Source organism: Vulpes lagopus, chromosome 5 (genome assembly GCF_018345385.1).
Source record: "Vulpes lagopus strain Blue_001 chromosome 5, ASM1834538v1, whole genome shotgun sequence".
Taxonomy (NCBI): domain Eukaryota; kingdom Metazoa; phylum Chordata; class Mammalia; order Carnivora; family Canidae; genus Vulpes; species Vulpes lagopus.
Genome location: NC_054828.1, coordinates 18,162,739 through 18,175,469, shown reverse-complemented (window position 1 = coordinate 18,175,469; position 12,731 = coordinate 18,162,739). Strand labels below are relative to the sequence as shown.

Sequence of the window (12,731 nt, the reverse complement as noted above, 5' to 3'; positions counted from 1 at the left end):
ACATGTCTAAAACCTCTCAATTATGAACCATAACCCCTAAAATCTATCCCTTCCCCAGTCTTGCTCATATCAGTAAACATCACCACCATTCAGCCATTCTTCAGGTCAAACATAGTGACTGAAGTTATCATCCTTGATTCCTCTGTCCTTTACATCCCATATCCAAACCATCAATGAGTTCTATTAACTTTACCTTTGAAGTAGATGTCCTAAATGTGCTCCTGACCACTTCTACACTACCACCCTAATCCAAGCCTTTATGGTCTCATCAGAACTACTGTAGCAGCGCCTCTGACACTATTTTCCACAAAGGGCCAGAGTGTCCTCCTCCCACCTCTACCCCAGAAATTCTGTAAGGCAGGGTTTCTGTTTAATCCACAGTGCTTACATAATCCACTGACTAGCACTAGGTGAGTCAGATGAGATAAAGAGTAAATATCTGCTAAATGAATGGAAATTTTAACTCAAATGCAGATTCTTGGGCTCCATCCCTGGAAATTCTGAACCTGCATTTCTTAATCTTCAACAGGTGTCTGATGACTGAACTATCAGGCAACCTGAATCCCTCTTCTTGGAGTACTTCAAGGTTGTCCAACTTGCTCTCACTCAGGATCCGTGTCTTAGTAACATACACTGAGACCTCTGAATTGACCCTCAGACCTCAGACTTGAAAGAATGAGAAGTGAAGCCAAATCTTCAATAGAGAAAATAATTTCATTAGAACTGGCCCATAATCAAAAGCACAGCTTGCCTGAAATGGTGAGGAGGGGTTAAGTACATATAATTCTTTATTTCCCATACTTCTAGAGTTAAAACATTAATTAAATCCATAGGCTGAAAAAAATTAAAAAATTTAACCTCAGCTACCATTAAACCTTCCCAAAGTTCATAGGCAATGGCAGCATTGATAATGTTCTCCTCCTTCTTTTTGTGTTTACTCTAGTGCAAATATTAACAGTCAGGGAAACACCAAACTGCAAATAATGAAATGGAAAATAAATCCTTAGTTGCACAGCAGAGTTTTAAAAAGTGTTTTTCCTAAAGATCTCATGCTTTCTGCCACACAAAAACTGTTCTGGAATGCTACACCAAATCTAATTTGATGTAGTAGGTTAAGGATTAGTCACATATTTACATATCTTAATAAGAAAATAAGTCAGGAATGTGGCTGCATATAAAATTACCCAGCAAGTTGATAACACTGAATGCTCTAATTACTGAGCAAGGAGGTCATCAAGCTCTAAAACTCTTATAACTATCCTGTAATATTTTAAGAAACAGTCTAATCCCTGACTCCCTACAAGCACTTTCATTCTTCCTTTGTAAGACATTTTCCTAAGTTTAAGTCATTCCAAACTTTCATCAGAATTAAAACCAAGGTTTTCTTGGTTTAATATGATTCACATTCCAACTTTTTTTTTTTTTTTACATTCCAACTTTCTTTTAGAAGAACAGATAAATATACTTTCATCATTTTCAGGAAAATACAAACATAAAACCAAATAATTATAGTTCTTTCCTTTAGTTTTCATTTCAGCATGTACTGAGATCATGGGCTTCTGCCATACATTTTTTCTTAAACTTTTGAGTCAGATGAGGTGTTAGAGGCCTTTCAAAAGCAAGAAGGCCTCAAGTGATTTGAGAAGTATAATAGTTAATCATAAGCAAATGATTCTACTTCGTGATTTGCCCAATTTCTGAAAACCACATTCTCCAACAGCCTAGCTACATAACAAGGTACTATCTTCTCTAACCTCCTCTTGGTTGGCTCCTCCCAGAAATCCCCATTACCTGAGCGGCTGGTTCTCTGGGCCCAGGTCTGTAAAGCCCATTTCCTCTAGTTTACAACGCCTATAAAGTTCATAATGCCTCATGTGGGTCTGTTCGCGCAGATCTTCCATGTTGGTACAAATGAGCATTTCCCGGAGCTTTACAAAGTCACAGTGGTTTTCATTTTCCACTAGCCAGAAAAATAAGAAAACAGCAACACCAATTTTTAATTCCTGGCACATAGTATTTGTTGAATGAAAGAATCTATAAAAACACTCTGAAATAACAGTGAAATGATAAGTCTAAAATCTATGATTGTTTTATACAAGTAACCAACAAAGAAACTCTTGCATTATACACGCTGAATTATAGGCAATGTAAATGAACAGATTAGGAGACTGCTTTAAATCTAGTAGGCAAGGTCTAAACAGGTAAGAAATACACTATGTTACCATATGCTCCAGTTATTTCACTAATATTTTGTTTGCAGTTTACAAACCATCCTCAGGACATTTTACAAAGTGCTTAAAGAGTCTGTAACATTATTTTACTAAAACTTCAAAGTAGTAATTCTGCATACTCCAGATACCATCTGTACATGCTATAATTATCAAAAATTTTTAAACCATGCCACAGTTACGGTACTGTGTTTGACACCATTCAAATCAGTGAATAAATATATTTAGTTCTCCTTACACAGTCCTTCTTCTAGACTTATGATGACCAAAAGCCTAGAAATAAATGTGTTACTATACCAATAGTTTTAAGCACGATTACTATTTTTATATTTTTTATACATTAAAAATGTTGTTTGTCAGTACTTCTTATTAACTACAAACTTGTCAATTTAAAAAAGCAGCAGCACTGGGAAACCAGTACCTAGTAGGGGTAACTCATTCCCCGTTAATTAGTACCACAAGTAAATGAACCAGACAATACTAATCACTTATTCATACAATGCTAGATAAATCTTAAAAATTTTTTAATTGGTTGACTAGTTTGTTTTGGAAATAGTTGGCAATACTCTGATGACTAAAGATACTTTAATGTACAAGATGGTTTATTATGTCTAGAAGTACCTAGTATTTAGTTTATGCATCATGTTTAAACACTAGTATTTATACTCAAATTCTGTTCAAAGTACCTGACTAGTGTTTCCTACTTTCTGATTGTCTTGTCACACCAGGCACAAAATGTGTGTAGTATAATGCAGAAAATGGGGAAGCTCTGCCCAGCCTCTATAGACTTGGCCAAAATAGAACACATTTCACTTTTCTGATGACTAAATCATAACCCCAAATAAGTATCACCTCAGAGAATGCACAGAAAGTAAACTTTCAGACTGTTAGGTGACATACATATTCCTAGGCATTATTCATGTCATTTACCTTGTACCACACCCCAAGGGTACTGGCGAGCTTTGACCATCTTATTTCCAACTTTTACCTCATCCATACTTCCTACAACAGCAAATGGCAAATGTCCCTGGAAAGGAACCATGATACCAAATCATATCTCACACCATTGTGATAAATGACTAAAAAAGTTTTATGAAAATAACATATTAGAGAAAATTTACTAAATAACAAAGTTATTAACTGAAATGATCTGCTGTGCCTCTGATTTTTAAATTTGGCAGTGAATATGTGCCAACTGTTCTATAAAAGTACATTTTAGGCCCCATAAAGAAAATTATTTTTTGAGCATTCCCCACATGCAAGGTATTATGCTATAGGAATAAGGGAAAAAAATCAGTATTATCTCCGCCCTAAAAGACAATGTTAAGGAAATTACACACATACATATACTCACAAACACAAAATAAATAACAAAACTATCTATCTATATTTAGTGTATGCATAGATATACGATACTAATACAATGTCCCAAGCCAGTGCTAAGTACAGTAAATGTTACATAAACTTGGATCACTGTGAGCAGGAAGAAAACCCAAACTGGAGATGGATCAAGGACAGTAAGAACTTAGGTGAGGAAAAGATTTTGAACAAACACATAATAGTTAGCTTTAGGGCACAGTGCGTAGACCAGTCCGTCTGAAGCTGAGGATTAATACAGGACAAAAGTCTAATGTAAAACCACTAAGTATTATGTTTAGTAATTGACACTTAGTGTCTTAATTGTGCCTTTCTGAAAAATGATTCGAAGTGAGCACAAAAAATAAAATTAGATCTAAAGACAATATAACATATAGGTATTGAGATCACTTCTTTTCTATTAGTCAGCTTTATATATATTTAAATAAAGTATCTTAATGAAAAGTGAGAAAAGGAAAAGGAGAAGTGGCATGAACAGTTACTGAATGTCACTGTGTTAGGCAGTGAACAAACTATATCCTCACAATGACCCATTCGCAGGTATTAACCCAATTTTGTAGGTAAGTGAACAGTCTCAGGAAGGTTAATAACTCCCACAAGAACTATGGCTAAGTCAAAACCAATAACCCTTTAAAATATAACCAGATACTTAAGAAATTTAGTAGCCCGAAGAAAGTAACACAAAGAACTTAGCCAACTTCAATTATATTAAATGAAAGTTTATGTCAATGTTTAATACGTAAGTCTGACACTGTAAGGAAGGATGAGCTTAACTACCAGATTAGAAAGGTGTCCTTAAAGATTTTAAGATTCCAAAGCATTCCAAGGGAGAGTATAGACTTCCCATGTTTTTAAAGACAGGGTAAAAAGCATCTTTCTAAGGCAATTAATAAGTACAGTACCACAAAAGGAGTATCCCAGCCTTGCCAATGTATCATGTTATTTAGTTGAAAGTAGAGGAAAGAAAATATGCTCAAAAATATATTCTCATATATTTTTTCCAATTCTAGAAGTCTTTTTGGAAGATATAAATGAAAATGTGTTAGTAGGAAAGTCACTTATAAATTACTCTTTTCACATGTAAACAGAATTAACATTCAACTAGGAGCTTACATTCATTGAAGCATTGATTTTAGCAATAGTTTCATCATCTGTTGGGAACTGATATATCTGGACACCGTTGCTAACCAATTCACTCATGAGCTTAATCTTAAACTTCTGTAATTCAGCTTTAGAAATTGCATCTGCTTTGGCAATCACTGGTATAATGTTTACCTATCAATAATAAAGAAAAACAAAATATTGTAATTGAGGATTTACTTTTTAATTCTGTAGTTTTCACATTCAAAACCAGTCAATATCTGACGAACTTCCTTAACCTAGATCAGGGGATGAACACACTATGTATGGTCTAGCTCACTGCCTGTTGATATAAAGAAAGATTTACTAGAACACAGCTAGGCCCATTCATTTACATATTACCCATAGCCACTTTCATTCTCCAATAGCAGAGATAAGTAGTTAACCTCAGAGACTATATGGCCTGTAAAGCTTAAAGTATTCACTGCTTGGTTCTTCACAGAAAAAGCTTATCAATTCCTAACCTAGATAATCGCTGGCTGTCAATGTCACCACATTCTCCTACACAATCATTCCTACAGATGCGGGCCTTAATAGTAACTGCTTTTAAAAAACAGAGTTCTTATAATTAATCTTACATTTGAATTTAGGGTTAGAAATCTTACATTTTCAAAAAAAAAAAAAGAAATCTTACATTTTCTTCTCTTTCTCAAAGTCTCTTACAATTCTATCACATACCAAATATAAGCAGGAAGCTGAGATCATCTGCTTAATTCACTAAGTATTTTTTTAATGTCTAGTTTTTTTTTTAAAGGATTTTATTTATTAGAGAGAGAGAGAATGGCAGAGACACAGGCAGAGGGAGAAGCAGGCTCCACGCAGGGAGCCCTATGTGGGACTCGAACCCAGGTTTCCAGGATGAGGCCCTGGGCTGAAGGCGGCGCTAAACTGCTGAGCCACCTGGGCTGCCCTCACTAAGTATTTTTTATGTCTTAATAATCTAAGTACTAAATAATCAGGGTAAATGATCCCTCGGCAAAACTATGAAGCAAGTGAGTTTCTTCTTTGCCTCTCATTTTGGCAGATCCCTCCCCAATGGATCCATGTAATCTGTACTCTGTTGTGAGAGGCTCCTACCTAGATGTTGAAGGAAGAACATTTTATAAATACCAACTGAAAATTCTGATGACATTCCCAGCCTTAAAGTCCTATTACTGGCCAGAGAGGAAAAAATCCGGTGTCATGAAGACTAACTTTACAACATTAGTCCCATAGAAGATTAATGTCTCCACAAATGTAGGGATTTAAAGGCTTTTTGTTTTCAATTTCTTTTTTTAAGATTTCATTTATTTATTTGAGAGAGAGGAGGAGAACGAGCAGTGGGGAGGAGCAGAGAGAGAGGGAGAAGCAAACTCCCCGCTGAGCTGGGAGTCCGACATAGGGCTCAATCCCAGGACCCTGGAGATCATGACCTGAACCAAAGGCAGATATCTAACTGACTGAGTCACCCAAGAGCCCCTATTTAGTTGGTTTTAGTGAAAAACTTCAGGCTAACTAGTCATTGTATCATGAGAGTGAGATACCAATTTAATTTTCAGAATGAAAAGGAAAAGAAAAAAAAAATCAATCCTATTCTTAAATTTCTTGCTCTTCTCCAATTTCACACTAACTTACTGTGTATATATGGATTTATTATTCTTATAAATATGCTTCACAGGAAATAAAGATTTTTTCTTTACCCATGAAGACTTACCAGCAACTGTGGGTAAACAGCTTTCATGCTAAATTAGTTAAAGTACATAAAAATTTGATGCTAAGTTCTTGGTTTCAGTATTATATACTTAGATTGTCAATAAATTATGCCAGGTTAATAACTTATAATTGATTCCACAGTAAATAGCGAAAGCACACTGTAGTTTAAGTGCCTGACATTAAGCTTTTCATTGCCAAGGTACTCACTTCAAAGACATGCATGTCGAACAAACATATTGCCAACCCTATGGCACAGCTATTATCAAAACTGAATAAGACACGAAGCCACCACCCCCCGGAGAGTTCCCCTTTTAGGAAACCAAGGTGACCTGGATAACTGAGCACTTGAGTGACCCTACTTCTTCCTCCCCATGCCCTAATCCCGCTCTTACGCTTTAAATTTGCCAATAGAGTGTATCTGTGAAACCCTAGATACTTGACCCTCAACCCTAATAAAGGCAGAGCCCAGATTCACACTTGACCTCATCGTGTGGCCCTCCAGCATGTTATGTGCCCTCCAGGACCTGTGAGTAATAGATCTTGTTCTTCAGAGTTCTCTCACTGTATCTGGCTGAAGTGCATCCTGAGATCAGAGTAAGAGCCACAAGGGCTGGCCCAGCCATGACACTGGCCCTGGGGAGGATGTCTGTGGGGCTTGCCATGGGTAATATGGTTGGGGGAGTACCTCAGGCATTCCTAGCCAAGAATATCACTGTAATGAGGCTGGGAGGGTACACCATAGGCTGAAAGCTACACACATGTTTATTTGTACATTGGGGGGAGGGAAAGAGATGTTTCACACTGAAGGTAACTTGTCACTGTTTGCATAAGGTAACTTTTATGTGAAGCAATGGAACATTCTGCTTTTAGGGACAAAAGACAAGCTATCAGTTTAATTAATCCTCACATCTGCCCCTTCATTTTTTATTTTAGAGTTGAGGAAATGGAGGCTCAGGAGGCTATAAAAACTTGCTGAAGAACACAAAGCTATTAAGTGACAGAGCTGATACATAAAACCAGCCTCCACTGACACCAAATTCTATGCTGTTTATAGAGATTATATTATGTTGCTTCTGTCTAGCTAAGACAAACTCACACATGCTTGATTTTATGTTATTTTATGAATTTCCATATAATCAGACTCAACTATGAAAATACTGGATAAATGGTTATAACATCTGATCAGATGAGTAGACTATCACATAATCTTCATCAAGTTTTGGCTAAAGCCAGGGGACTATGCAACTAGTCAAAAGTCAATCAACCTACATACCACAACTTCACTAGCAGCTTTATGCTTTCCATATCGATTTCTACACAGAAAGTAGTACTTGCCTTCTTCCTGAATCCTATCTCATAAAATCATTAGCCAGGATAATGAAAGCTGCATTTCTTATACCATCAGAGGTTACGGGAAAACTGTGTGGAGTCTTTTTAGTACAAGATCATAGTCTTCAACCACCTTTTACACAGATTTTTAAATCAAGTAAGTTAATTTGTAGATATTATTTCTCATAGCTCCCTGCATTTATATATAACTCTTTGGTTCAGAAATTAGTATAGTTCTTGGTATAGTTCAAATCAAAGCGTAATATACTATAACACATGATGAAACATTAGACCTTCCTCTTTTTCTTTTTTTTTTTTTTTAATTTTTATTTATTTATGATAGTCACACAGAGAGAGAGAGAGAGAGAGGCAGAGACACAGGCAGAGGGAGAAGCAGGCTCCATGCACCCGGAGCCTGACGTGGGATTCGATCCCGGGTCTCCAGGATCGTGCCCTGGGCCAAAGGCAGGCGCCAAACCGCTGTGCCACCCAGGGATCCCCCTTCCTCTTTTTCAATGAACTTCCTTTTACTTAACAGCATCATAAAGTAAAATTAGTATCAAATAAATTCTGGCATGCAATTTAATTACTAAAAAACAGGACTAAAATTTTATGTTATTGTATTCTCTTTGCAGCTCATCTTTCAAACTGAGTTTCTCTGGAATAATCTAAGATCGAAACTTATCAACTGTTTTTAAAATGCACAGAATAAAAGTTAAAATATATTTACATGCTATAAAAATATTGTAAATAAATATTAAAGCATGATAAACTCATTCCTTTTCCAAGCCCACCTTGCTGTCAAGGCTCTTCATTGTTAAGAGATCCAGTGTCTTCAGAGAGTGACCTGTAGGTGAGATGAAATAGAGGCACACGTGGATTCGAGAATCATGGTAGTTAAAGAGAGAGCGCTTGATCTTCAGCTCCTCTTGGAGATAGGCCTCAAACTGAGCATCTATGTAGTCAACTATCGGTTGGTAGCTGAAAAAATAAACATTAAATTATTTAATCGAGTTTACTCATGCTACCTTAATAAGATATTTATGTAATTCTAAAGTGTGAGATCTATATTTTTAAGAATAAATAGCTACTATCTTTGCTAAACAGAGAACTTTAGTAATAAAACAAAGTGCACAGAACATGCATGTACAAAGGTAGTATTTCAAAACCATAAGTACAACCTGTGCTTTAAATTGCTTTATAGAAACTGAATGTACACAAACTCATTCTTACATATACTACACCCCTTACATATACTGCACCCCTTTCTGATAAAAGTTCCCATACTTGCCAGAGTGCTGAATGAGGCCAGGCACTGAACTATAACCAACATGGACATGACATGTTATTTAACCAACAAAAGTCATGAGTATTAATAACTTAAAAGATATTTAAGTCAAGTTCTATGATTTCTTGTTTCTTAAATCAGATTCATAAGACATAAAGAACAGCAACAAAATAAAGAGGAAAGGTATACATCAAATGAAAGTAACCAGTAATGCAGGCATGATTTTATTTTTAATTACAAAGGAAAGACACACACACTCTATGTTCTGAGTCCTTGCTTAGATCACTTCTCTCCCTGGCATGCCTTTTCCCACTAGCTACTTCATTCTGTTCATCCTCCAAGATGCGAATCACATCACACTCCATGTGTATGGGCACTTACCTTAATTTGTGAATGTCCCACTTGATTCTGATATACTAAATCACTACCTTTATAATTCAATGTTCTACTCTTAACTATTCTCATTAAGTAAATCTGGTTTTCCAAGTGAAAATAATAGCAAATTGTTCCTCTGTCAAATTCCCTGGACACTTTTATAATTATTTTTGTAGTCCAAATGGAGCTGTGCTTTGTGCAGCTAAGGTACTCAGTACATGTGCACAGAACTGAATTCTTCCATAAATCTGCTTGATCCTTCTAGTCCTTAAGGATCATCACCTCTTTTACTCTCACTGACTACCTTGTCCTTCCCATGCAGATGGTAAACCATGTGAGGACAGAGACAGTATCTTATACTTCTATGTTCTCCACAACACCTAGCATATGCTTTGAACATGATCAGAGAGAGTGTTAGGAACACCTGTATTCACTACCAGGAACACCATCCTTGGGAAATTTGTCTAAATATGATCCAACACAATTCCCTCCCCAAAATAATAAAACAGTTAAAATTAATCTGTAAGTACATGTTTAACATAAAAAATTCAAAGAGGTATTTATGGCTTAAACTATAAAAATCATTGATCTTAAAAGCCTATACCTTCAGGGTAAGAATGAACTAGAAATTAACCTACAATTCCTCCCCACTCCCCAGGTTCTGTAGGAAAGGTTGCCCTGGCACTAAATGAAGCAGGGAAAATAAAAGGAAAGGAAAAAAAATAGTCCTTGAGAACTTAAAGCCACAGGGTCTGCCCTCACACATGTATGCAGCCCAGGCTCACAATGCCTCTTTGATGCTGAGAACCCCAAAACATGAAATGAGTTTAAGGATCCTCAGGGTATTAATGCCAACAGGGACCTAATATGAACAAATCCAAATCTGTTCAAAGGAAAACAACTTCATCTTAGACCTCAAAGTATCTCTGCAAATAGTATTTCAAAGACCATGAGAACTACAATAAAAATATCACCAAGCGTATATGGGGAAAAAGGCACAATGAATGAGAACCAAAGGAAAAAACAAACAGGGGTAAATAATTTATAATCTTATGTGCATAAGCCGAGAATCAATGAGAAATTAGAGCAAATTAGATCAAAACCCAAAGAAATGTAAATTATAGGTGTAAGAGCAGAAATAAGTAGGAAAACAAACAATATAAAATTGAGAGGACCAATAATAAAGCCAAAATTTGTAAAAGCCAAATAGACCAATAAAGCTTTGTTGAGACTAATAAAAGGGAAAATAAAACAAGCATGAATAACCCAAATCAGAAAAGGAAATGCAGATATCATCATAGATGATGTAAGCAATCAAAAGATATTAGGAATATATTATCAAATATTTTAAGTAAATATCTTTGAAAATTTGGATGAAATGGACAGATTCTTAGAAGAATGTAATATTACAACTGTCTCTAAATAAAACAACTCTAAATTGTCCTATAATCATTAAAGAAAATTAAATTAGTAATTAAAAATCTCAGAAAACTCCAGACTGAAATGGTTTTATTAGTGAGTCCCACCAATCACTTCAGGGAAAAATAATTCTGATTTTATACATAATATAAAAAGAATATAAAACTCTACAAGGCTAATTTACCAATGAAAACTCAGTTACTATAATTCATCTTGTTAAAGATTAAAGAAGAAAATGTACAATCTTCTCTACAGAATGCAAAAACAAAAAATATCTGATAATATTTATTCATGATAAAAAAAAAAACACCTCTCACTAGTAATACAATGGAACTTCCTTAGGCCAATTTAAAAAAAAAAAAAGCAAATAAGCATTATAAATGGTAAAAATAAAACTCTCCCTTGCATTGAAACACGTCAAAGATAACCCATTAATACCACTGATTATCTAACATACTATAAGTCCTACCCACACAATCAGGTTTTAAAAATGGGAGACAGAAAAATAAAAACTATCTTCAGCCATGATGAAGTAAACCAGGACTGGATTTACTCTCCCACTCTGAACAACTAGAAACTTGGATAAAATACAGAAAAAAAAAAAAATGCTTTCAGACACTAGACAACAGGCAATATATAAAAGTGTTTGTTGAGAAGGGAAATAAATGAGATAAGCTTCATGACTCCCCCAGCTTACTGCCGGAGTTTCCAGGAACAGCACAAAAGAGCATAGAGCCTAGCAAACTCACTGAGTTGAAACAGAAACAGGAGTTCAGGGAGGCCAAGGCAACTAGAATTTTAGGCAAGAACACTGAATAGAAGGCAGCTGCACCAACAGAAGATCTAGATAGACGGTGGTTCCCTCCAGTCTGTGGTGAAACACTAATTTTCACATACATGTGAGGAAAGAACCCAAGACTATGGATATTTCCTATATTATAGTCATGATGGTAGTTACAAAACTATGTATTTGTCAAAATTAACTGAATTGTACACTAAACTCAGTGCATTTAATTTATTCTATGTAAATGATATATCAATAAAACTTATTTTAAAACAAACTGAGAACAGAAATATAAATTCATTACTTGTAGATTATACTATTATACATACATAGAAAATCTACACAAATTTGGAGATGAATTGTTGGAATTAATCAGAGAATTTACAAAAGTCACTATCTGCAAAATCAACTCTTTTTCTATACACCAAAACAGAAAATGAGGTATTTCTAAAAGATATCATCTACAGGAGCATCAAATATACCAAATATCTAAGAATAAATTTAAGTAAAGCTGTCTAAGACCTCTGCATATAAAATTATAAAGAAATTATAGAGATTTATTTATTTATTTATTTATTTATTTATTTATTTATTTTTAAAGATTTTATTTTATTTATTTATTCATGAGAGGCACAGAGAGAGGCAGAGACATAGGCAGAGGAAGAAGCATGCTCCCTGCAGGGAACCTGATGTGGAACTCGATTCTGGGACTCCAGAATCAGGCCCTGAGCCAAAGGCAGATGCTCAACCACTGAGCCACCCAGGCATCCTAAAATTGTGAAGATTTAAAGTAACAGGTCACAGGCTTTTGACTCTACAACTAACCTGCTTTTTCTAGAAAATCCACATAAATGTGCTGAAAAGGCAAATGTAAGTCACATTAAAGGGAGTCAATTATGAAACTCTTTCCTCTCTAAAGCAAACTTAAGGAAATTAGAAAATTAGCTCTAATAATGAAAATATTTCAAAAAGGAAAAATAACAGAAGTTATTGCTTTACTCCAATCTATTTCCCTGTTTCATACTTTAAATTTCATACAGAATCTATAATCATTCTTTATAATACCACAGGAGAAATAATAACATAACATAAAATATAA

General features: G+C 35.2%; 1 protein-coding gene across 3 annotated transcripts in view; it reads right to left on the bottom strand.

Annotated features, from left to right (window-relative positions):
• Nucleotides 1–12,731, bottom strand: part of SEPTIN10 (septin 10) — a 52,024-nt gene that overhangs the window by 13,418 nt on the left and 25,875 nt on the right. For 2 of the 3 annotated variants that reach the window (XM_041755516.1, XM_041755517.1), the window contains exons 5-8: nucleotides 8,561–8,747; nucleotides 4,719–4,880; nucleotides 3,159–3,255; nucleotides 1,792–1,960 (exon numbers count right to left, since the gene is read on the bottom strand). In XM_041755516.1, coding sequence (XP_041611450.1) covers nucleotides 1,792–1,960; nucleotides 3,159–3,255; nucleotides 4,719–4,880; nucleotides 8,561–8,747 — 615 coding nt within the window. The remainder of the gene's footprint in view (nucleotides 1–1,791; nucleotides 1,961–3,158; nucleotides 3,256–4,718; nucleotides 4,881–8,560; nucleotides 8,748–12,731) is intronic. The other variant, XM_041755518.1, reaches the window with a different exon arrangement.